Consider the following 26,347-nt stretch of genomic DNA (forward strand, 5'->3'; position numbering starts at 1 on the left):
TCTGGTATCTGTTTCACAGCCAAATGTTGCATAGTTTCAATTTTCCAGTACACTCTGAGACTGTTCTTGAAAGTTCTCAATGCAGAACAGCATTCACTCGCTCTTAAAGATATGGTAGACGCCTTCAACTTCATAACAACATTATGTAATCATCAGTGAATGACCTTAAGATGGAAGGCAGGTCATTAAAGCTACTCCTGTGACTGCATGTTGTTGTAGTAGCTCCAAACATGTTTGGAGGTTTTTATGGACCAAAGCTGCATACTCTTGCTTGCAAGTGAAGGTGTTGTGTGGGGAAATAGTATTCACTATTAATACCCCTGGAGTTACCAGAACTGAATTGAGTAGCCAGATAAGAACTGTGTCCACAAGAACAGGTCAGAGGCTAGGACCCTTGTAACTTGGGAATATCTCCCCAAGATTGTCCTCCGTTAACAAGGCACAACATGATGGAATTCTCTGCCTTTGTCTCGTTGAATACAATTCCGACACCATGCAAGCAGCTTGGCGCAATCCAGAACAAAGCTATCTACTTTGGTTGCCAACCTATTGAACCTTTTCAGCATTCACTCCCTCCATCCATCGGGAGCAATTTGTCCCACCTACTAGCAGCAACTCACCAAAGTTCCTTTGGCAATGTCTTTTCAAACCCATGACTTCTATCACCTGGAAGGGCGAGGACAGCAGATGCATGGGAACAGCACCACCAGTCCTTACAGGTTCCCATCCAAGTTGGGTTGGGTGTTGTTGGGTCAAAATGCTGGAACTCTTTTATACCCAGCACTCCAAGGAGACAAATCACCATCACCTCCTCAAGGACTTCAAAAGCTAGCCTAGCCAACAATGTTTACATTATGTGAAAGAGGAAAAACAAGTGTCAAATGAACAGCCATTTGAAAGATGGAGGGGAAAAGACTAAGGTGTATTTAATATTGGGGTTCTGTCGTAAACGGTATAAGATAACTTTGGAATGCATAAGTTAGTGGCATTGAAGATAAGAACAAGGGTAGCTTTTTCATGGGCTGCGGTGGTGATGTGAAAGATGAAGAATAGTGCCTGTGAGAAATTTACCCCACATGGGAGATCTTTCATGCAGTTAAAGTTGGCAAAGCTTTGGTCCTGACGGCGATTTCATCAGATAGTGAAACTGGAAGAAAGGAATTCATTTCTTTGATAAGTGGGATAGAAAGAGAAGGAGTTAATGTAATCAATGGTCTTGTAATACGTCATTTACACTAGGTTCTGCTTAACATTTCTAATGATATGTTGACAGAAGCTGAGTTGAATTTATCATTGGAAGATAGCCCGATGGTGCCTTAATTTGTTGGCTTTAGGGAGAGGGAGATTGAAGGCTTTTGGACAGAGTTGCAGGGGAGTGCAGTAAATGTGTGCAGCAAATGTTTGTTTTAGGTAGTGACCGGCAATCACCTGGAATTTGCTGCCTGCAAGGTTGGTTGAAGTGGAGATGATCAGTGATTTCAAAAGGAAAATTGGATGTGCTCTTGAGGAAAATAAACATACGGGGCTGTGGAAATAGAAGGGGGATTGGCATTGATTGCTGTACAGTGAACTGGCATGCAAAAAGGCCGCCTGTAGTGTCGGAATTAATCTATGGCCCTACAACATTTTACATTTTGGTGACTCTGTCAGAAATCTATTAACAGGTCACTGGATATTTCATTCCAGCAAATCAGTGCATCCCTAATGTCATCCCATCAGTTGGCTTTCTGTTTGTGCCTCCTGTAGGTCGACCGAGTCAGCTATCTGCTCCAAGAAATATATGGCATTGAAAATAAGAATAACCAAGAAACAAAGGTACCTATTTTATAATGTTTTCAAGTTGACTTCAAAACCTGTAACTGTTCTGCAAACTTTACTAGAGTCAGTCTCGTTTGAGTTTTTCATATTAAAATATTACTGAACTAAATTTTATTTTGTGGCATTTTCTCTAGCATTTCAAATTCGAAATTCTATTATCAATAACCTAAACTGCATTCTACATTAGATTAGATTACAGTGTGGAAATAGGCCCTTTGGTGCAACAAGTCCACACCGACCCTCCAAAGAGCAACCCACCCAGACCCAATCCCCTACATTTACCCCTGACTAATGCACCTAACACTGCGGGCAATTTAGTATGGCCAATTCACCTGACCTGCACATCTTTGGACTGTAGGAGGAAACCGGAGCACTCGGAGGAAACCCACGCACACGGGAAGAATGTGTAAACTCCACACAGCAGTTGCCTGAGGTGGGAAATGAACCCGGGTCTCTGGCGCTGTGAGGCAGCAGTGCTAACCACTGTGCCACCGTGCTGCCCATGATGGGGCCAGTAGAATGACCTCTTAAAAACCCTGATGTTAGTGTTGATTAGTAAATAGGACCTAAGGTCAAATTAACTGATTATTTTGAACACTTGTTTCTCCTATCCATGTCCTGACAGAGCACACAGTGCTAATTGTAAAACCAAAAGATATGAGGTAGAGTTTCATTCTAACACACAACCCCAAATGAGCAACTGAAACATATAAAATAGCGGTAGGCTTGGGATTGAAATTCTGTTGGCTTCCCAACTTGCAACATTCCTCCCACTTCGCATTAAATCTTGGGTAGGAGTGGTTGAGAATAGGCTTCCTGCCCGAAGGGCAGTTGAGACCTTTAAGTATCTAAAGAAGGGCCTCACCCAATCATTCCTGGTATTCTATTTATTTTAAATCAACTACTGGTATTCTATCATCAATGGACAGGGGTCGTGTCTTTTGGGCAATCCACCAAATAAACAGTTGAGCTTACCTGCAGCCTTTTTGGCAAGGTTCACCTTGTTTGACGCAATGAGTGTCCCGCCTGTGTCAGGGGCTGCCCTTCACACCGATCCACAGTTGCCTTTTTCCCTCCCAGCTGCCTTATCCTCCTACAAACCCCCATCCACCTTCTCCTTCTGACATACGTGCACTCTCCCTCCGGCAAGCTACTTGAACTTCTGCTGGTTTTGGAGTGATTTGCATGTAGCTCTCTGAGGTGGCAGGGTTCCCCTGCAACATCTAGGAATCCTGGAACTGACTAGGCAGTGGCTGATTAATTTTGATTGCGATGGGGCAATGGGCACACCAAAGTTGTCACTACCCACCCAGCCATTGGGTAGGGTCATTGCCATGAGCAATGGGTCCAGCTCCTGGTCTCTGCCATCAGAATGTAACCCTCAAAAGGTAAGGGCCAGAAAATGGTTCTTCTGTGAAAACAAGTATTTACTTTGTTTTATTTGTAAAATCCCTTTCTTTACAGCCTTCCGATGATGAGAACAGTGACAACAGCAACGAGTGTGTTGTGTGCTTGTCTGACCTACGTGATACCTTAATCTTACCGTGTAGACATCTGTGCTTGTGCAGTACCTGTGCAGACACACTCCGGTATCAGGCAAATAACTGTCCGATCTGCAGATTGCGTAAGTATTGCAAATTGCTAGCAATGACTAAGCAAACATGTTGACAATTAATGCTTGTTTGTATGTTTTTTTGTACTAAATTATGACTTCTCACTCCATTCCCATGCTGTTATATCTTGGTGCCACCATCATCACCATACACCCTCATGTATTTTCAGTTCCTCCCATTTCTGATCTGCATGCAGTAGTTTCACATGATGATCTGAAAATTCAGTGTTAGTATCATTGTTAGCATGTGAAAACTAACTTCTAGTCCAACTTATCAATGATTTCCACCTCCTTAATATTTCCTAGTTCCACCCCTGCCTTAGCTCATCTGCTATTGGAAAACCCCTTTCATGTTTTTGTTATCTCTGGGCTTATCTATTCTAATGAGCTTGCGGTCATTACCCGAGGTAGTTTCCTCTATAATGTTGAAGTCATCCGAAAGTTTGTCTGTGTTGTTGCTTGTGACAAGTCACATTCACCGATCAGTCCTGAACTCGCTCCCCTCTGTTATGTCCTGGTAAAGTATTGATCTTAAAATTCTCATTTGGTATTTTCAAATTCTTTGGCCTTGCCCCTTCCTATCTCTGCGATGTTCTTCACCTGCATCATTCTCTGAGATGTGTGTGTGTCTAATTCCAGCATCTTGAGCAGCCACAATTTTCAGTGCACCACATTTACTGGCTGTACCTAGTCTCCAGTTCTGAAATGCCTTCCCTGCACTTAAGCCTCTCCGCTTCATTGAGACATTCCTTAGAGACTACGTCAATGATCAACGATGTTGATCATTTACCCTAATGTTGCCTTGTGTAGCTCAGTGTCAAATTTTTGCTTTGAGGTTTCTGTGGGATGATTAATTACATTAAAAGTTCTGTATAAATATGCTGTAGAATGTTTAAGTTAGCAAACTGCATTTCAGCACCTGGACCAGATGTTTAGCTGATCCTATAAGTACTGACTGGTGCTTCGTTAACTAAATAGCAACTACTAACTTGACAAAGTGGGCAATTTCCCACCAGGAATTAAGGCAGTAAACATTCAACAGTTATTTGACTCTAGGCTGCATCATCGCGTAGCACAGCATTATCTGTATCCAGCATCCCCACACTCTTGTTTGTCAATCGGGGTTCCTGGATTGCAAGCAGATATAAAAATCTCATCTCTCTTTGAACTTCTGTGTTAGTGGCTACTGAAGTCCCTTTTCGCGGTTTCCCTGGCAGAGGCGGAACCTGCAATCTTCCTAATCGTGTAAAGGCAAAATGATGCAGATGCTGGAAATCTGAAACCGAGAATGCTGACAAAACTCTGTGTCTGGCAGCATCTGTAGAGAGAGGAAAACGATGTTAACATTTCAGTTTTGATGAAGAGTCATGCCATTCTCGAAATGCTAACTCTGTTTCTCTCCACTAATGCTGTCAGACTCATTGAGTTTCTCCAGCATTTTGTGTTTGTGACCACCTTATCCGTTGTGCTTCAGTATCTTGTCTCGTAGTGCATTTAACATCAGTTACTTTCTATCCTTTGTATGTCTAGTCTTTAAAACTATTTGCCTATAACATTTATCTGCTTTAAATGTACAAAAGACAATCAGATGAACAGTACATTGAACATATCTCATGGGCGGCACGGTGGCTCAGTGGTTAGCACTGCTGCCTCTCAGCACCAGGGTCCCAGGTTCGATTCTCAGCCTTGCGTGACTGTCTGTGTGGAGTTTGCACATTCTCCCCGTGTCTGTGTGGGTTTCCTCCAGGTGCTCTGGTTTCCTCCCACAGGCCAAAGATGTGCAGGTCAGGTGAATTGCCCATGGTGCTCAGTGCATTCGTCAGAGGGAAATGGGTCTGGGTGGGTTACTCTTCGGAGGGTTGGTGTGGACTTGTTGGGCAGAAGGGCCCGTTTCTGCACTGTAGGGAATCTAATCTAATATCTGACTGAACGACTTCAGTAGGCAGTTTAACACTGAATTTCCTTATCTGTTAAATTTGTTGTTGAGCAGTTCTTCTTGATTGTGAACGGGATATTCATGAAAAGCTTTTTCCTTCCTAGCATTTCGAGCATTATTGCAGATCCGAGCTGTGAGGAAAAAGCCTGGGGCCTTGTCACCAGTTTCATTTAGTCCTGTCTTAGCACAGACTATGGACCATGATGATCACTCAGTAAGTCTGTCAGGTTGTTTACTTACTCATCTTCATTGCTACATTCCAATGAAAAGAATGTTTTCAAAACCATTGCATGCCTGTTCTTGATGAACATTTTGAAATCTCGTTTTTACAGATTTTAGCCTTTTAGCGCTCATATTTAATATTTTACTCTTGTGATACTTTCTTACCAAAATGTCATTGCCTTAGTATACTGCGACTTGTGCAATCAAACAAGCAAAAATAATTAATAAACTCAACTTTCGCTTTCCTTGCGTTGCACCTTGGGAGCATATTACTGTTACTGTTCAAATGATAGTAACAAACCACCACCTAAATTAAATATTAGTGATCAGTTAGTGTTGCTTTCGATGTGTTTTTTGTTTCAAATATATCCAGAAGTTTTGATAACCCAAATGATAAATACAATGTACTAAATTCCACCTAAAATCTATGTTCCCAGATCCCACAAAACATCTATGTGACATTGGAGTAACGTCATTATAATAACACACTATTATTTTAGTACATAAACTAATACCAAGCAAGATCAGTCTGCACAGGGAGTCTGTACTATTTCAGTTAATTATAATTGGATTTTTTTCCAAGAAGATTATAGTGTGACTACAGTTAGTAATATTTTTATTTAAAAATTAATTCCTAATTTTCATATCCTGAATGTTTTTGACCCACTGTACATCAATGTAAGGTATCTACTGCTGGAAGAGTCTTTAGCTACCTCTCACTTTCTGAATTTCTCTTTGGTTCCTCAAGAAATCAACTTTATATCCTTATTTCATAAGTTTCCAAAATTATCATTTTTCCTCCATTAGTAAATTTAGACCTTGCATGCTGAGAAGCCGCTAGTTAATGTGATCCGAAATCATCTTTGTGCATTATAAAATCAAATAAAACACTTCAAATCTTCTATTGATTTAACCGATGGGTACCAGCTTTGATGCTTCATCAGTAAAATTACTTGTATTGGATATCTACATTGCTCCTTGAATGTATAAGAATAAAAGGTTAAAGTAAATTTTAGACCAATCTTTTTTTCAGTTTCAGTAGATAAAACGTTTGGACTTGTTGCTTGGCACATAAATACAGTAAAGAAAATTAGATAATTTATTGCTTCACTCCACATGTTTTTGTTTGCCTCCACTTCCTAACTTTTTATTTCCAAAGTCTTTGAAGACTTTCAAAAATTCTTTGTTAACCCATTTCCTTTCAATCTTAGACATCGGAACATATTCCTCCTGGATTTGAGCCAGTTTCCTTACTGGAAGCTTTAAATGGACTTCGTTCAATTTCTCCGTCTGTCCCTTCTGCTCCCCTTTATGAAGAAATCAGCTATTCTGGAATTGGGGATGGCTTGTGTACATCAGTCAGGCAGCTGTCAGCAAAGGACAAGATGATAGATAATTGTCCCCAAAAGCCCAAACTGAGCAAATCTTCAGAAAGGTAAATGTCTATAAATGTTCTCGTGAGTTCAGTCTTGTTTACCATTTACCAAATTCTAAATCTAACAGTTTGAATAAATGTTACTGATTTGTGTGACTTAAGCACATTTATTTTAGCTTTGTGATGCAATGTTCATTTAGGAACATTCAATAAAGAGGCTATCAGTGACATAAATATCTTTGTGGTTTGCTAAAATTACTTCAAATAAAATTGTCAGTCATTTTTTCAGTTAAGTGAGAGTTGGCTTTAAAACTGCTTAAAATTATTGTTGAGTTTTTAAATTAAAAATCTTGCCCAATATTTTGAATTCATGGCTGCACCACTGGCAGTGGCAACTGCAATCATTGACCGGATTGCATCCAATTTGGTTATGATGCTGTCAGTCAGCACAATAAATTAAACAGGACTAGGAAGAAGAGAATACTGGGAAGGAGGGAATCTTTGGTGATTCAGGGAAAGAGTGAATACAGTATTATTCCTCACAGAGTAGGATTACATCCGGATGCCTGGCTCGATATCTAGATTACGGAATCCAAACGGTAATAAGCTACCTCTGTTAAATTGCAAACCAGGATCAATTCTAAAATAGGCTCACTGAAATTCAAAACATCAACTTTGTTTTTGTCTCGACCATTTCTGCATTTCTCCAGCATTTTTGTTTTTATTTCAAACCATGATCAAGATGCCTCAGTGTTATGTTTTTTGTCTGTTCCAATTTGCATATAAGGGAAGAAAGTCCAAGCAGTAATCTACATTATGTACCAAAAGGTCATGAACATGACCAGAAACTTTTGTGCAAAATGGCTCTGCACTGATGACATTGACCTGATAGAATACCACAACCAGATCTTAGGAGCCTGCTCCTAAGTTTTATGTTCCTATGTCTAATTTCAATCTTGGTTATGTTTGATAATGAAGGAGTCTAATTATAAAATTGTATTAATTTAAAATTCAGCAGTCTGCGCTCTCCATCTTCTCCAATACAAGAAGAGGATGAAGAAAAGCTTTCAGAAGATTCTGATGTTCTGTTACAAAAGAACGGAGCACAACAGCCCAATGAAATTAGCTCACAAGAAGTAAGTTAGAATTATTGAAACTATCGTGAAAGACTTTTTTTTTATACAAAATGGCTTAGAGAAGTTATTTATTCAAGGAAATTTCTTAATATAATTCCTTATGATTAAAAGAATAATTAGGGTTTCAACACCAAATTTGCAAGTATTAATGAAGGTATCTGTGTGATAAAACTGAGCTTATAGGTTGCAATCATGTCACAAGACAGCTGATTTGAGGCTGCAGTTTTTGTTTGCAAAGAGGAAGGACTATTGTATCTGTGCTGGATTTGAACTTGATTTGTTTGCTAATTTTTTTTAAGTATAAAAAGTGCAAAAAGCATGAGAGTGAACCTCCATTGAAAGAGAAGATCAGTTGATTCGTTAAACCTTGAGCTTTTAAAAAGGCTGGGTGTAATATGTAACTTGGTCATGACAGGTTTCCGGATTTCTAAACTAAAGTAATTTAGTGGGACAAGTGAGTGAAACTTCAGATTTTATGGTAGTGGAAAGTCTGAAAATAATCACGTTAGACTTAATCAAGTAAAATGAATGCAAGAAGACAGAATAGAGAGAAGGGGGGCATTTTCAGTATGGAAATCTGTTCTGACTGGGACCAGTGATAGAGCCACAATTATTTACAATATACATTGTTGACTTTGAGGAAAGTGAGTGTGCTGTGGCCAGGTTTGTGGGTGACCCAGACACAGGTGGGAAGGAATGTAGTGAGGATGACTCCGATTCAGTAGAAAGATGTAGACAGGTTAAGTAAGTGTGGAGAAATGTGAGATTATGCACTTTGGCAGGAAAAATAGTGAAGCTGAATATTATTTATGTAGAGCAAGACTTTAGAAAGCTAAAGAACTGCAGGATTTGAGAGTCCTCATCCATGAATCCCAAAAACCAAGCATTTAAGTTCAGTGAGTAATGAGGGAGCCTCTCTTTCAAAGGGAATGGAGTATAAACATGAGATGACTATATGGGGCATTTGTCAGGCCACAGCTGGAATACTGAGAACAGGCTTTGGCTCCTTATCTAGGGAAATATGTATTGAAATTGGAGGCAGTCCAAAGAAGGTTCACTAGACTGATACCTGGCTGGGAGGATTGTCTTATGAGGAGATATTGAGTAGATTGTGCCTGTACTTGCTGAAAGATAGAAGAAAAAGAGGTAACCTAATTCAAATTTATAAGATGGTTGGAAAACTTGTCAGGATAAATATGGAAAGCACATTTCCCCTTGTGGGTGAGTCCATAACCAGAAGAAATAACTTCTGAGTCTCACATTTATGGCACAGGAGGAGAATTTCTTCTCAGTGTTTTGAATCTGTGGGAGTTTTTACTGCAAAGTGCTGTTGAGGAGTAGTTATTAAGTATACTCCAGTCTGCAATAGACAGAATTCTAATCAGTTGGGGAATCGAGGGTTCAGGGGAAAAGTAGAGTTGAGGATTATCAGATCGTCCATGGTCTTATTAATGGTGGAACAGGCTTAATGGCCTCCTTCTGCACTGATGGTGTTGTGGAAGAATTACTTGATGTTCTATAAATAATTACCAGGAGACGCAGAAAATCCTTCACAAAATTAAACTTTAATCTTGCAAAATCAAAGCTGTGGGAGCCAGCAAAATGTCTTCCCTGACTCCCTCCAAACTCTTTGTTCTTCTCCAGTTTATCTCCTCCTGCGCTTATTGGATAGCATTAACATAGCCAATCATGCTGGCTTGCTTTGTCTTTCTAAACTAATCATCGTCTGTCACATTGGTTCCCTCCATCATAATTAATGTATCACATTACAACACCATCATCTCTAGCATTAGTTCATCTCCCAGTGATTTAACTAGCCTATCACAATGCATTACCATTATCTGTTACTGGAGCCCTGTAACATGATCTCTGGCATACATTGCAACACTAAGTTAACTGCATAACTGCCAGAGTAACTTCTATAATGTCTTATGATTTGAAGCTTATGTTTAAAGTAAAAATATATTTCCTACAGAGGATTGCCAAGATTCTGTAATTTGCTTCTTTACCAGTGTTGTCATGAGATTGGAAAGTTTTGGGAATGAATTCAGTGAATTCTGCTCAAGTGTTGACTGACTCTACACAACCAACATGGGTTTCTGTTTTTCAGAGTAGTACAATTGCAGAAACCCCAGAAATCGAAGCACAAGATCAAGGTGAGATATTTAATCATAAAATGATACAATGACAGTACAGCATGTACTGAGACAGTTCGTTTTAATAAGATATCGCTTAGCGTACAAGTCAAAAGTATTTGCAAACTTTTCCACTTCAACTAATTTTGCAGTTCTTTTTCAAACTTTTTTATTACTCCAGCTTCTTTTTCAGACAGAGTGCTTCATGCTATTGTAACTCTGAACATTAAAAAGAAAATCTCAGATTGTCCCTTTTTGTTGCTAATTAACTCTTAGGTAATTAAATAAGAGCAAGGGAGTCTTGGAATGCCTTCCCTGAGGGGGCTTCACAACTTTCCTTCATAATGGAGTCACAATGAAACAGGCTTGTGAAGTACTGTTTTAGGGTGTTCCCTAACTGTTTATTTTCTTCCAGTCGATAGAACATACTCTGAGGAAATAGTACAAGATAGCAACAATGAGCACAAAAGACATATTGAGGAAGATGGGGAAACTCCTCTCGAGATGACCCTGCCAGGTACTTGCCCTTAATTTTGCTTTCTATAAATTTCTTTCTTATGTCTTTGCAATTCAATATATTGATTAATGTGCTGGGATTGAATGAATAGTCTGCACACATGTCTCTTTATCAAACATGAAATATATTCACAGCTTGAGTGAGCACCTTTTGGTCATTTATTTGGTAAGTAGCAATATTTTAATACGTATCTTACATAAAACAATTGTTGCATTTTGTTCATGAGAGATGATGGAAAAGCTCCCATGAAAATGCAAGTCTTGTCCTTCTCTTTCTCTCTATCCCTCGCCTTTCCCTTTTTAACCTTCTTTCTCCCCCTCGCTTCCTACTCCCACAATCTCCTGACCTCAAATTGAAAGTCATCCAGTGAACCGCGCAGTTAAATAGTCCCATTATTGATTCCTGAACCATGCCAAGATCACTGCAGTTGGTCATAGTGTCCTTGGGTTAAAGGGGGGAAAATCAACCAGTTCTCTGACTCCTGACCACTCTCCAGAAAGCCACATAGAGTTAGTATTGTGGGCTTGACTATGGTACTTCTCCTCCCAGGTTTGAATTGTCTACTAACCATTGGCTGATTTGAGGTATGGGGAGGTGCATGATAACTGGGACCAGTTGCACTATAGACTTGGAAAAACATCAGTTCGATCCAGAAGATATAAATAGTTGGGTAATTATCGAGAAAGTGTGGCCTCAACTTCCTAACCTACCAGTGATCAGAAATCAAAAGTCGTTGGTATGAAATATTTCAAAACTATTAACCTCCTGTAGTCATAATCCTGCTTAGTAAAATCCTGCTTTAATAACACCCAACAACTATAAAGGTTAAATGTTTGTATACATGCTTGAATAATTTCAGTTTAAAAGGCTATTATAGAATGTTCTTTGCTATCTAAAATGCAATCTTTCTGGCTTCCACAAATGCTGCCATGCTGGGTGTTGGATGGTTTATGCGTTGTCACAAGTCTTTGATTGTTTAGTTCCCATTTTATTGTTTATTGGTTTAAACACAGATTCAGAAAATTGTGATTACGCAGTTGTTGGACATGAAATATCCTACCAGGAACAATGCTGGAAACAGCATTCAATAAGGCTTTTCAAAGTGGAGTGGGTAAATATTTGACAAAGAAAAATATAGAACACTTTTAGTAAAGGTTACCGAAATGGAACCCAAATGAATTAACGTTTTGAGAGTTGGCGTTGGCACAATTGGTCTGTTTCAGTGCTGAAACCCTTCAATTCCACACCTTTAAGTTTCTCTCTCCTGAACATGAATCCAGATGACTTTAAAAAGCTTTAAGGGCTCTGCCATAATCGTTGGTTTGTGAGAGAAATTCCACATTTTAAGTATCCTGAGAAAATTTATACCTTTTTAATTAATATTGTGATCGTTTTAATTTGTGTTCCTATATATGTTATAAACTGACCAATAGAAACAATATTTTAAGTTTTCTTTATACCTGCAACTTCTCAGTACAATCACAATTCTAATTCCTTACACTTGATGTCATAATTGCACATTTTTCTATTGTTTTCATAACCCTGCATAATGGAATGCTCAAACCTACATGCAAAAGTTTAATTGTAAGCCACCTAATTGATGTCTTTGATTGATATCATTAGATTGATATCATTAGATCCTGAAGACCTATCTTTGAGTCACTTCTTTAATACAATTTATCTGTGTAATAGCCATGTGAGAAAGATTCATTCAAGTGCTTCTACAGCCCCTATCCACTTCATTTATGAAAATTATGGCATTGCACCTGATTACTATCTCTGCCACTTCATCAATTTTCTTCTCTTAGGCCTTAATTCAGTGTCCTCACTATCCTCTTAATGCTAATTTACCTAAAAATCTTTTTGCTTCCTTCACCCCATTGTCTAGCCATTTTTTACCTGCTATTTTCTCCAACATCTTTACTTTTTTTTAATCTTTATTTGATCTGTGATGTGGGAATGTTTTTGATTCCGACTTAGATTAGATTACTTTACAGTGTGGAAACAGGCCCTTCGGCCCAACAAGTCCACACCGACCCGCCGAAGCGTAACCCACCCATACCCCTACATTTACCCCTTACCCAACGCTACGGGCAATTTAGCATGGCCAATTCACCTGATCTGCACATCTTTGGACTGTGGGAGGAAACCGGAGCACCCGGAGGAAACCCACGCAGACACGGGGAGAACGTGCAAACTCCACACAGTCAGTCGCCTGAGGCGGGAATTGAACCCGGATCTCTGGCGCTGCGAGGCAGCAGTGCTAACCACTGTGCCACCGTGCCGCCCACAAATCTAATCTATGACTTGGCCCATTTTTCTCACATGTACAATCACGAAGCACTAATTTCTTCCTAATACGCAGTTTTTATTGCTTTCTAGTTCCTATATTTCTCACTGCTTATCTGAGGTTCTTTGTGTTAATATTTCTTTCTATTTAATCCGAGGAAGGCCCTATACATTTTGTTCCACTTGAATGTAAAACTGTTGAGCAGTTAATTGAAAGTAAATTGAAAATCTCAAATCACTTCCTGCCTGCATCTACTTTATTGTTGCTAATTGTCCATCATGATCCTTGTTTCACAGAATATGCAGGAAAGACCAATTAAACCAGCCAGTCTATGTTTGCATTTATACTCCACACTGATCACTTGGAATCCTTTCTCATCCAACTTTATCAGTGTCCCACTTTCCCTCATGCCTAACTTCCTCTAAAGTATTATTTTCTTTCAGTTACTTAATATGGCATACCCACCACTCTCTGGTAAAGAACCTTGTTTTGAATTCCTTACTGTATTTTTTGGCTTTTGTGTTCAGCAGGCCTCTAGTTTTGTTCTTCCCCATATTTTTACCAAAATGTTTCATAAGGTCATTTACTAGACCACCTCTTAGGTCTTTCCTTCAAAATGAATAAGATCTGAGCTGTTCATATTTTCCCCGATAGGTGCAATCTCTCATTTTTGGTGTCACCTTTGTGAGTTTTTTTGTATCCCCTGCAGTTCCTCTTATTCTTAAGATTTGGTGATCAGAACTGTCTACACTACTCCCAAGCATGGCCTAACCAAGCTTTGATACTGATTAGTGTAACTTACCCACTTTTCCCTCCAGTGCATGCTTTGCTTTAATTTGTAGATGTATTAATCTGAGTTTAGATTTTGTACACCCAGGTCCCCTATTTCTCTATCACCTTTAGAACACTTATTTTCATAGTGCGTGTGGTGCCCTTAATAGTCTTGTTAAATGTGAAACCTTAGGTGTGAGTTGAAGTTCTTTTGTCATTTATGACTCCCATTCTGCAGGTTTATTTAGTTGCAGTGCTTCTTGGAATTGACCTCATCCATGTTCTCTCCCCTCAACGCAAAAAAAAATTAGCGTTATCCACAAACTTAAAAATGGTATTTTTGATTCCAAAGTCTGAAGTGTTAATGTAAGCTGTGAACAGCAGTGGCTCTGGTAGCACTTCCCTTTCTCTGCCTTTCTAAATAACAATCCTTTAGAATTGCTGTCTGTCTTACATTCGATTCACTATCCATTTTGACACTTGTCCTCTGACTCATATTCTGTTCTCATTTGTTAGTTTATATGGCACCTTATTGAAGGTCTTTTGAAAATCTAGATATTTATTGTACATCCACTGTATTGTGTTGTTGGTTTTTAAAAATTAATCATTCTGTAGTGAGCCCTATAAGTGAATATTGATATCTTTTATCTTGGTCATACAGGCTTAAGTTTAAACTCGAATTGATGAAATTAATAGCTATTAAAGAGTTTATTGACAAAAATTACAAAGTCTTTCCTCCTCAAGAAACTCTGGTCTTAGATAATCACTTATATTGTAACAGTTTGAATAGTTCATTCCGCCTAACTCTATTGCCAATTGATTTTGGTTTAAACACGGCGGTCAGTGCAGTGAGGATAGTGTGTTAAGCATAGCTACCCATTTTACTGGATGGTTTTTATTGTTGCAAATTTAGGATACAGTACAAAACATAGCACATCTGAACATCACCTATTAAAATTAAGTTTGCAAGATAATACCAACAGAAAATTACTGGTAATACATTTCATTCAGATTTCATGATATTTGAAGACAGGGTTGTGATCAGCAGATTATTTGTGTAATTTGAATTGGCCTATATTTGCGTAATAAATAAATCAAAAATATTAAGAACTGTTTGAATTTTTAATAAAGCCAAAACCTCTGAAGGTTTGACATCCATAATTACCTAGAAACATTAAACGGCTTAACCAGACACATTCCACAATTTTTTAACAAGTTAGTTTTGCATGTCATTAATAGGACTCTTTGCATTCCATTTTGTGTGTTCTTTGGTGACTTACCTCCATAACCTATCTAATATATCCTTACCTTTCTATCCATAATTTTGCTGATTTGGGCAGCTCTGGGTCCTGATTCCTGCTCAATTGGTATAGAAGAGTAATTCTGGTATGTTAACACTCTTTACTGTTTTCTGTTTTATATGAATTTGCGTGCAAGTAGCTGTTGTGTTTTCACTTGTATGCATAAAAATGGTTTTTAAAAAAAAGATTGAAGCTGTCATACTTGGTTCTTTCAAGGCAGTGGTGCCACAACCTTCCCTCTTCTCTTACCATTCCAGCCGTGAAATCTCATCACTGACCAGCTTCTCCTAAACTTCCTTCTGTCCTGTCTAAACTCAATTTTTCCACAAGATTGACCTCCTCTCGCTCAGGCAGTCTGATTCCCCCTTCTTATCATTCAGTTTCCCTTTCATTGTCATCCACCATAAACTCCAGTTGTTCAAAATGTCGCTGGTCTCCCAGTTTCACTTACCTATCCACTACTCCCACTCTCGTCCAATATTGTTCCCCTGTCTCCAATGCAACATTATGCTAAAATCTTTCCATGATTTTGCTGCCCAATTCCCCAGCTTCAAATGGATCCCTTCCCAGCTCGGACCATTGCCAGAGACTAAAAAAGCTATCAATCATTTTGGTGCTACTTTCCAGAATTCTTGAAGACATGCAATTGGCTGACTAATTTCCTTTTCCTCACAAAAGTTATTTCCTCCTGAGGCCTTTTTGCAAAACAGCTGCCAGAGCACAGTTTCAAACCCACAGATGTTCCATTGTGAAGACCATTTATGTCCCCATCTATGACATCACTTGAATGACCTGCTACAGAATCATGTTATCTGGCTTTTGTCAATTTGAAGCTTGATTACCCTAGTGCATTCTTGCCAGCCTCCCAAAGTTCACACTCTGTGTATACCAACCTGTTCTTACCCAAGCTGCCTATGTATTACCCGCATTCCCTTAAGGAGCCTTGACCCTATTGTAGAACTCCTTTGTTGTTTTTTTGTGTGAATCCATTTTATTTTGTAGGTGACTCTAACGTAGTCGTCTCTTGCACAATAAATTGTTGTTTCTTTCGTTGTCCACACTTTTCTTTCCCTGCCCCTTGCCCCTGCCTCAAAACAACTTGGGACATTATCTACCCTAATGGAGAATCCACATTACTGGCTTCAGTGCACTCTTAGCATTTCCTATGTTTTGATTTTTACCTGATAATTTTAATGTAGAATGTCCTATGTATGCTGTATACAATACACATTTTGAAGTGCTCTACTGCAGTACTTAAAATCCCATACTTAAAGTCCTGTACATGTTATGCTATTCTAGATTGAAGTTTCATTGAAACAATTGTCTTTTTTAAAAAAATTAGGGTCACCAATAATTTTAAAAATATGATTTATGCATATCTGCTGAAATTTGTGAAATGTAATTTTAGTAAATATTTTTTGACTTTGTTTTCGGTTAGAAGTGGAGCAGAGAAAGTTAGCATCCACAAGATGAGAAATTATTGGTTTTCCTTTAAACACAATGACAGTTAGATTTTTTAAAATAAATTAGTCTTTCTACCTATTCACCAAGCTTTGTTGAGTTCCAAATGTTGCCAATCTTATCCCATATTGATCTGAGCCATAGTGATCAGGAAGATGCCAGTTTTGATCCCAGCTCTGCACTGATCAGCTGCTTATAATATTAGAGTAATAAATCTTGCTGGCTGCTTCAGTTTACTTGGCTATCTAGAGGCAAAATCACCATGTTGCTCCTTACATTTTTGTCAGAAGGATGGACTTGTGTAGATATTAAGCAAAAATGAAATGAGTTCACTTGATTCTCAGCATGGTCGAATAGTCTGTTGATTTCATTTCCTGGGCTGATATGTGCAGAGTGGTCACTCAGGCTTGGTAAGGGAGTGTTAGTGGTGCCTGTGTAACTGTGCGTAGTCTATCTGCACCTTTCCAGTTTTTATTGAGCAGAAGCTGATGACAGGTTCTTCTCTGCTGAAGGTGACCACTAATTCCAATGTAAACTGCTCCAGCAGAGAAAGGAGCTTTGTAACTGCCTTCAGGCATCTTTATAACTGTACAAAACTTGAGTGCTACATTAACGCTGAGCGCTTACACAACACCACAAGATGCATTGGATCCTATGTAGCTGCCTACCACTACAGATGGATTCCAGTACAGGAGGCTCCTCTGTGAAACTAGGAGCTGAAAGGGGAGGGTGGCCTTGATAATCTGAAGAAAATTGAGCCTTTTTTGTTTATTGACTGCTCTACATGTTACTCTATACATGTTCACTTACTTTCAAATGATTCACACAGCTTGGATCTTTCCAAGTGATGATTGTTGAATTGCTGCTGTACTCAAGTGCCCCCAGCTCAATGCCAGAGTGCATTTCCACCAGAGCCTTCTGAACCAAGCTTTCACAGGAATTGGTAGGCTGGCAGATTAATGGATAGTTGGATTAGAATGAAGTGTTAGTCGAGACAGGTTATGGGGCAGTGTTAGTCATGTTAGATCAGAAGTGATAGTCACATCACAGGAGGCTGGTTACTGGTTTGGGAGGGGAGTTAGGTCAGATGGGTACTTGAATCAGTTTGGAGGCATATGTTTGGGTTGTGGTTGTTATAGTTGGGGCTTAACTTTGGTTGAGGAGTGGTGTAGTTGAACTTGTGGGGAGTGATCAGTGGCTGTGTTAGTTGGCTTGGGTTGGGAGGGTCGTTGTGGTAGTGGGATCAGATCAGAGGAGTGGGTCAAAAACGTGTGGTATTGGGTCTAGAATGAAGTTAATTGGGGTGAAGGGAGATGGGATGCATGATCTGGTGGAAGCAGGATGTTGGAGGGCAGGGCAGTTGGTGCTGCTCAAGTTGTGAAATTGGATGTTTGGTCAGACCTGGTTGGGTTGGTCACGTGGATGAGATTGGTGTTGGGAATCAGGACGGAGCTTGCGGTTCAAGTTTGGTTGAGAGCTGAAGTTGAGGAGGTGTCATGGAGTCTGGCTAAAGCAAGGGAGGAGGTATAGTTGGAGTTGGAGCATATACTCAGATTAGGGTAGTTGTACGTTTGGGAGAGTAATTAGATTTGGCCTGGTAGGGGTTTGGAGTTGAGGTCAGCGTCAGGACTGACTATTTTCTGGTAGTCCAACTGAGGGGTGTCACTGGTTCATGTTGGTACAGGGGCGGTAGTTTAGAAATTCCATCAGACATAGGAACTGAAGAGGGCCATTCCGCCAATCAATAAGGTGGTGTGGATCTACTAACCTCCAACTCAACTTTCTTGCCTTTTTCCTGTATCTCTTGATTCCCTTACTGATTAAAAATCAGCCTGGATTATTCTTAACAACCCAGCCTCTACACCTTGACAGATTGACAAAGTTCTCAGAGAAGAAATTCCTTCTAATCTCTTGTCTGAAACGGGCTCTCCTCACTCTGGGATTGCGCCCTCTGGTACTAGACTTTCCCACAAAGAGAAACAACCTCTCTGCACCTACCTTCTCGAGCCGAAAGTATTGTATATGTTTCAAAAGGTCATCCCTCATTCTTCCAAATGTCAATGAGTACCAGCCCAAACTACTGCACCTTTCCATACGGAAATCCTTCCATATCCAAAGATCTACCTAGTGAGCTATTACTGACTGCCTCTAGAGTCTTTATATCTTTACTTAGATAAGGGGACCAAAACTGTTATGCTATTCCAGGTATGGTCTAACTAGTGCTTTGTATTGTTTGAGAAAGACTTCCTGATATTTTATACTCCATTTCTTTTAAAATAATGGCCAGCTTTCTGTTTGCCTTCCCAACTACCAGCTGAACTTGCATGGTAGCTTTTGTTCTTGATTCATGTATGAAGACCCTCCAATCCCTTGGTGCTGCAGCTTTCTGCAGTCTTCCCCCCCCCCCCCCAACCATTTAAATAATATTCAACTCCTGTAATATTCCTGCCAAATTGCAAAACCTCCCATATTCCCACAATATATTGCATCTGTCAAATTTTTGTCCACTCATTTAACCTTTCTATATCCCTCTGCAGACTGTTAGTGTCATTCTTACTATTTGCCTTCCCACCTATTTTGTATCATCCACAAATGTAGCTATAACACTTTCATTTTCCTCATACAAGGAGGTGTAGCTATAAAGCTTTCATTTGCCTCATACAAGTTATTAATGTAGTCTAAGTAATTGTAGCCCCAGTGCACTGATACATATGGTACTGAACTTGATGTCTCCCACTCTGTATCTTCTATTAGTTAGTCAATCCTCTTTTCATGCTAATATACTACTCCGAATAAAGGGCTGGTAGCTTATTAAGGAACCTAATGTGTGTTACCTTTCCAAACACCTTTTGTAAATCCAAATAAATTACACCTATTGGCCAACCATGGTCAATTTATCCCCTTCCTGGAATTGCATTTCTCACTATGATATATCTTTGATGTGAGCCATGAACTATTTCCTTAAATGTTTGCATTTGTTCCTCTTTTCTGCTGAATCTCTGCCCCGTTCCAGTCAACTCTGCCTTCATCCCTTTGTAATTACCCGATTTAAGTTCAGCACAGCTGCTTCTGATCCAATTTTCTTTCACTCTATGCATTGAATTCCACTTTGTTATGGTCACTGTTTTGTAGGGGGATTATTTTACTCTGAGATAATTCATTAAATCTGCTTCATTATACACCACGAGATGCAAAATGGCCTGATCCTTTGTTCAGATCCACAACATACTGTTCTAGAAACTTTCAGGAACATATTCTGAATTTTTCCTCATGCTACTTCTGCCAATCTAACAATTCCAATTTGCTGAAGATTAAAGTCACTCAAGATTAATGTAGTTCCTTTTACACATGCACTCATTATCTCCTGATTTATTCTCCATCTTACAATATGCAGCAACTGTTTGGGGGCCTATAGACTACTGTCACCAATGTTCATCTTCCACTTCCACCCATACGGATCCCTCTCTTTTGATCCAGAATCATTTCTTGTTGCGATATATATTCCATCCCATACTGTCAAAGCTATCTCACCACTCTTTCCTTCCTGACTATCCTTTCAAAAAGTTACAGTCCTCTGAATTTTAGTTCTCAGTTTTTAATGTGCTTGGAACCATGTCTCGATAACATTTGTAAGATCATATGCATTAATGTGTTTGTGGTGTTAATTAAGTTGTTTTGTTCCAAATGTTATGTGCATTTATGTCAAGAGACACTAATTTTGCCTTTTTGTCATTAATGCCACCTTTGATGCTATTTGCTAGTTTATTTTCAATATTTGCTTGCCATATCCCATTCTGGTATCGTTATCTAACTAGCTGCCCTACAATGTTACCAAGGTCTTTCATTTTGTAAGATATTATGCATTACCTCTCCAGAATGTCTCCCTGATTCTAATTAGGATAAATAGATTAGGGAGATCCGTTGTGTAGGAACCTGGATGTTGGACTAGATTTTATTGTGTCTCCCATTTCCTGCTAACTCTGTAGAAAATACCATGGAAATATTCAAAATCTCCTGCTCAACTTCAGTGTGTTTTGGGAAGTAAGCAAAATTGACCATCGGAAGTTTAAACCCATTGTGAAATTCCCATGAAGGTCCTCTTTTTTTTTTTAAATAGTGCTTTGGCACACTTACATGCAGAGTCAGTCATGCATGTCTCTGACAATCCCAAAATCAGAAAATTACTTTTCTAATGGAACAAATGAACATACCATTTCTCTAGTGATAACATTGGAGGCTGTACGGGGTAGCCATTGACGCTTGTCTCACAGTGTCAAGATTAGAGTAGTGCTGGAAAAGCACAGCAGGTCAGGCAGTATCCGAGGAGCAGGAAAATCTACATTTCGGGCCAACGCCCGAATAAGGCTGGGAGCCTCAGGGATGGAGAAATAAATGGGCCCCTCAGATGCTGTCTGACCTGCTCTGCGTTTCCAGCACCACTCTAATCTTGACTCTCATCTCCAGGATCTGTAGTACCCACTTTAGCCTGCTTGTCACGCAATGTCCCAGGGAATTTGCAAAGGGGCTTCTTCACTGCAGCTGGCAGTTTCTCCCCTGGTAGGCTACTGTGGAGCAATGGCCTCAGGTCAAGCTAATTTGCTTTGTACTTCTGATTTGCTGTGAGCAAGGTCTTGCAAGATGAGCAGTGCAGCAGGAGCGGCTTTGAAAGTCAATTGACAAAAAGCCTCAGCACTTCTGAATCATCAGGACTCTGACTTTCATGACAATAGTGCTGCAGCTTCAGATTGAATCTGGGTCTTCAACAAGAGCACAAGTCTGGGAGAGGGAAGAGAGACACTGGTGAATCAGATGGGGGAAGAGACAGCATCTCCGAGCCCACAACTGGCCAGCCAGAACAGATGAAAGGTTGTAGGCGGAGGTGTCAATCAGGTCATGCAGGGAAACTACATTCAATTGAATCTGCTACAGACAGCATAATCAAACTTGTTGCTTAAACTTATTGTTAAAGTAAAACATTGTTAAACAGGGCAAATTTAAATGAAGAATTATTTTGTATCAAAGAATCCTTTTGATGCTGCTGCTGTATGTTCAATCACAGCTTGCTAAAATCACAGTCCTATTAGTAGAGTTTGGTGTTGTGTATATGTCAATATTAATCTTAAGTATGAAATTGTAGTTGTGAAGACTATTGTGCAATGAATAAACTAATTGAACATGAAAAATAGTTTATTAATAAGTTATTTTTCAAAAAGCTATTAATTTAATTTTGCCAGGATGATTCAGATTTCAAATTGAAATTATTGAATAATCCTGCAAATAAACACTTGGAGAAATTGAATTTCAATAACTAGATGATGAAATTTTAGATAACTCAGTTTCTATCAATTGCCTTTCTTTTCATAATTGGCAAAATGAGAATGATTGAAGTTATGACAATTTCTGCCTGACTTAAAAGAATACTAGAAGTCGATGGAAAAATACTGTTTTTTTGATTCTAAATATCATCTAATGATTTTTCACTAAAATGCTTTGTTTTATATGCAAACAATTACTTTATTCTGCTGCCACTTTTTCTGTGTCAAACTATAGTATTATTTCCTAGTCATCCTCTCTTAAATTTGTAATCTAACTTGCTTAAGTATAAGTAGCAATCCTATATAGGTGCTATGTAAATACTCAATTGTCTTCAGTGCTGTGCCCTGTGTTCCTTTGTGATGAAGCAATGAAAATGTGCACCATTATTCAATGTATACCCAAGTGACATTAATCCATCTTTAAGATCTATGATAGCCCTTAAAGGTAATAGGAGAAAGTGAGGGCTGCAGATGCTGGAGATCAGAGCTGAAAATGTGTTGCTGGAAAAGCGCAGCAGGTCAGGCAGCATCCAAGGAACAGGAGAATCGACGTTTCGGGCATAAGCCCTTCTTCAGGAATCTGAAGAAGGGCTCATGCCTGAAACGTCGATTCTCCTGTTCCTTGGATGCTGCCTGACCTGCTGCGCTTTTCCAGCAACACATTTTCAGCTTAAAGGTAATAGGCCAAGTTCTGCTGCTGCTTTAACCACAATAAGAACAACTTTGAGGTACCTCAGTTTCCCTTAAGTCACTTTGTGTAAAGCCATAGAGAGTTCTGTGCAACTAATATTTGCTTTAACAATGGGGTAAAAAGTTGTCTGCACATGCATGTTCAAGAAAGGGAGTAGCTGAAAATTGTATCTCCAGTTGTTACTTATAAATAAACAAATTCACCTCACTGGTCCAGCAACCCCAAACATTTAAAGCATTTGCAGTTTGTTAAATCTTAGCTGCTTTCAACATATTCCACTTAAAATACATAAATAAGGCTAAAGTAGCCACATAGCTGTGTTTTTTACGAGATTGTACCAGAATTCTCCGTTCAATCAATAAATCTTAATATCCTTGACATGGCCTTTAAATAATTTTTGTTAAATTTTTTTGGTGCTTTTCAAAGATGCACCTCATCTAAGTATGATGGATTTCTTTAATGTGTTAAATGATGGAACCAAGATTGATTATTTTGATTCAAATTTCAAATTGGAAGACAAAAACTTGGAGAAATTGAATTTCAATAACTAGGTGGAATTTTGGATAACTCAGTTGCCTTTCACTTCATAATTTGTAAATTGAGACTGAAGTTATAACTATTTCTGACTTACTTAAAAAATATCTTATTAATGCACTAGCTTCATGAAAACGTAAAATGCAATCACATTGTCATGTTGCTTATATATGATAAAATGGCAAATAGTGCTTTATCTTCCCAAAGGGAACGAATGTATATTATAACAAATGTATATTATTGAATACGAAGCAGTCCTAGCCACTTGGTTAGATTACACACGTTTCAAATCTGAGATTTTTCATTTGGGTTTTTTTTTTGCAGGAACCTCAGACTCGACTGAAAGCTTGAAAAGCCAGAGCACTAACAGTTCATCTCAGCCTCTTCTTGCTGTCTCCAGTACTGTTCACATAGAGGACGAGAACCAGATTGCTTGAAAATTCAAACCAACATCAGAATGACCAATTGCATGTGCCATGTAAGCTCTCCTGTCTGTGTTACAGACCTGTCCCCATGGCATACTAAACTGTTTTGTAATAGTTTGCCATGTTTCATGGTGTGCTCGTTTGTGACTCATTTGTTTCTTCTTGCGTTTCCACTGATTTTGGCAGTTCAACCAATCTATTCCAGGCAATGTTCAGACTTCTAATTTATAATAGTTATTGTTCTATAATGTCTTTCAAAGCACATTCTACAGTAACAGGAAATACATTTACTGACCAGACACTTTAAACTTTATTTCTGTTTACTATTTGCAGGGAAAACCAAGACAGCTCAAGTTTTCTTTTAAGGAAACAGCATTAACACTTGGTGGTAGCTTAACTGACAAACTCAATTATAAAGGCTAAAGTATAGTAATCAAGATAGTTATTTATGAAACCATTTAATCAAAATCGAAGCTGTTTTGGATTTTTGCAGCATAGTAACTAATATTTAATGCATGATTGGTTTAAATAAAATGGCATTTGTAAAACAGCAGCACAAAGTCCTGAGTTTGTGCTTTGGGCAAGGTCTGTTTTTATCACGTGTGTAGTTCTTTTTCTTGTACAAGTTCACTTTTAAAACTTTGTATCTTTCCAACCTGCTGAAATGTCAGACTTCAATGTTCCATTTGTTTCTGTCAACATTCTTTAACCCAATGAACTCCGAGAAACAGAACCATGCATCTTTCAAACTATATATTCCAGGCCATTGAAGTGCAAGCAGGTGATTATTTCCCATTCTAACCTAAGAAATATATAATTTCTTCTGACTACTTTAATCTTCATGTACATTTTTGTGATAATTTGCAGTATACTTTGAATGTGTAGCTCATGTAATATCTTATTTATCTGTTTGCCATTGTGATATTTATTGTAAAAGCTTATATAGTAACGTGGCGATGGAAAATTGAAAACTTAAGTAAATCAAATCGGCCCATAGATTTTGGAAACGCTCAACAGGTTCTGGCAGCATCTGTGGAGTGGAGAGAGATCAGTTAACATTTCGGGTCAAGTGTCTCTTGCTCAGGACTGCCTCAGGGGTTCTGAGGAAGGGTCACTCAACCTAAAACGTTAATTCTTGAATTTTCTCCATGGATGCTGCCAGACCTGCTGAACTTTTCCAGCAATTTCTGTTTTTGTTTCTGATTTACAGCATCTGAAGTTCTTACAGTTTTTATTTAGGCCCATAATTTTATTGAATTTTTGAGAAATTAAATCCTAAAGCTCCAGCCTTTCAGTGTACCATTGGCTGGGTTTTCCACTGCTCCCAATGTGAACCTTGATAGCCTGGCATTTTACTCTCATTTTAGACCTAATTTTCAACAAAAATGTAATTGGTAACTTAATCATTACAGTTTATTTGGCTATTTTGCTTGAACTTTTCTTTGCAGTTAATGAGATGTTATGCTTCTGATGCTGGATGTCTAACCATTGATATTCTCCCCGAAAGTAGTTTCTAACTAATTGTTGCTTTCCCTCCAATAGAAGGGATAGTGTCCATTTTGTTTCACGTTCTTAACAAGTTTTCCATCAAATTTCATGAAAGACAACATTGATATAGAAAGTAAATGGTAAAAATATGCAGCTGAATTGAGCACAGACAAATACTTTGTAACGGCAAAAATATTTTAATGGTCCTTGTTCAGTGTACATCGCCTGTCTCTGATTATACTATGGTTTGTTCCCAACTCTATCCATTGCGACAAAAGGAAAACAATCAGCGTATGTGTAACATTTATCCACACTCGGTGTACACTTTTACTGTATTCACATTATTCTTGAATATTTTGCAATGTTTGGGAACACTGAGTGTTCAGGCGGTGTTAATACAGTAAATTCATTCAACTCCACCTGCTGACATGGTGTCTTTACTCTGTGCCTTGTACCTGATCTTATGATAAAAGTATTTGTAAGAGGGGGGAAAAAACCTTGTCATTTGATACGGTGATTGTGATTCAGCAAAATCTGGAATTTCAAGCTGTTTTGAATGAAAATACAAATTTTCTATAAGCTGTACTGTAAATAGATGCTTAGTTGAATGTATTGTGAATTGACACCGAAATCTCATACGAGAGCAGAATAAAGTGGGTTGTCTCTTGTAGATTTTAACGTTTAGTCACTCATTTCCATAGAGCTTCATTGCTGCATTTATTAAAGAATGTATCACATGCATCCTTTTAAAAGATTGAACAAGTTCACTAATTTCATATAAATGTGATTTTGCATTTGTTTGTAGTATATTGTATTGTAATAAAATGTAGCAAGCAACACTAAATAGCTTGTTAAGTCTATTTTTCACCAAAATACTAGGTGAGTTATTCCTAAACAACAACACCTGCATCATTTCTTGTTCAGAGTATTTTAGTATTTAATCTATTGCAATTGTTATCATGTTAGTAAACTCTATGATCAAACAAAGGACACGATGAATGAGTTTTCTTACTTGGAGGGAGAAAATAAGACTTGCTGTATGGATATGACTGAACCATTTTGTTGGTTAAATGTTTAATCTTTTAATCCATCCTAAATCACTTTGTGACTCCTCTGGTTTAGGTCATACCCACTTAATGGTTTTAATCCCGCAGGTTGGAATGCACGTGTGCGATTGAGACTGCACCAGTGAAGTACAAACCACATAATCAAGGTTTGAATTTGTAAAAAATATTGGTATGAACCAGTGAAGTTAAACTGCTTTATGATGTCACAGGAAGTTGCTGTTACATCAGTGCAGTTATTCTGACATAATAACCA

General features: G+C 38.5%; 1 protein-coding gene across 2 annotated transcripts in view; it reads left to right on the forward strand.

Moving 5' to 3' along the window:
* LOC122560491 (E3 ubiquitin-protein ligase MGRN1-like) overlaps nucleotides 1-25,871 on the forward strand; it is a 165,934-nt gene extending 140,063 nt beyond the window's left edge. The window contains exons 9-17 of one of the 2 annotated variants that reach the window (XM_043711142.1): nucleotides 1,747-1,815; nucleotides 3,283-3,442; nucleotides 5,471-5,580; nucleotides 6,800-7,023; nucleotides 7,979-8,099; nucleotides 10,210-10,255; nucleotides 10,650-10,751; nucleotides 15,153-15,198; nucleotides 23,439-23,541. In XM_043711142.1, the coding sequence (XP_043567077.1) occupies nucleotides 1,747-1,815; nucleotides 3,283-3,442; nucleotides 5,471-5,580; nucleotides 6,800-7,023; nucleotides 7,979-8,099; nucleotides 10,210-10,255; nucleotides 10,650-10,751; nucleotides 15,153-15,193 (873 nt within the window). In that variant the 3' untranslated portion in view covers nucleotides 15,194-15,198; nucleotides 23,439-23,541. Of the gene's footprint in view, nucleotides 1-1,746; nucleotides 1,816-3,282; nucleotides 3,443-5,470; nucleotides 5,581-6,799; nucleotides 7,024-7,978; nucleotides 8,100-10,209; nucleotides 10,256-10,649; nucleotides 10,752-15,152; nucleotides 15,199-23,438 lie in introns of both variants that reach the window. The other variant, XM_043711141.1, reaches the window with a different exon arrangement.
* The last annotated feature ends 476 nt before the right edge of the window (nucleotides 25,872-26,347 follow it).

This window comes from Chiloscyllium plagiosum, chromosome 21 (genome assembly GCF_004010195.1).
Source record: "Chiloscyllium plagiosum isolate BGI_BamShark_2017 chromosome 21, ASM401019v2, whole genome shotgun sequence".
Classification (NCBI taxonomy): Eukaryota; Metazoa; Chordata; class Chondrichthyes; order Orectolobiformes; family Hemiscylliidae; genus Chiloscyllium; species Chiloscyllium plagiosum.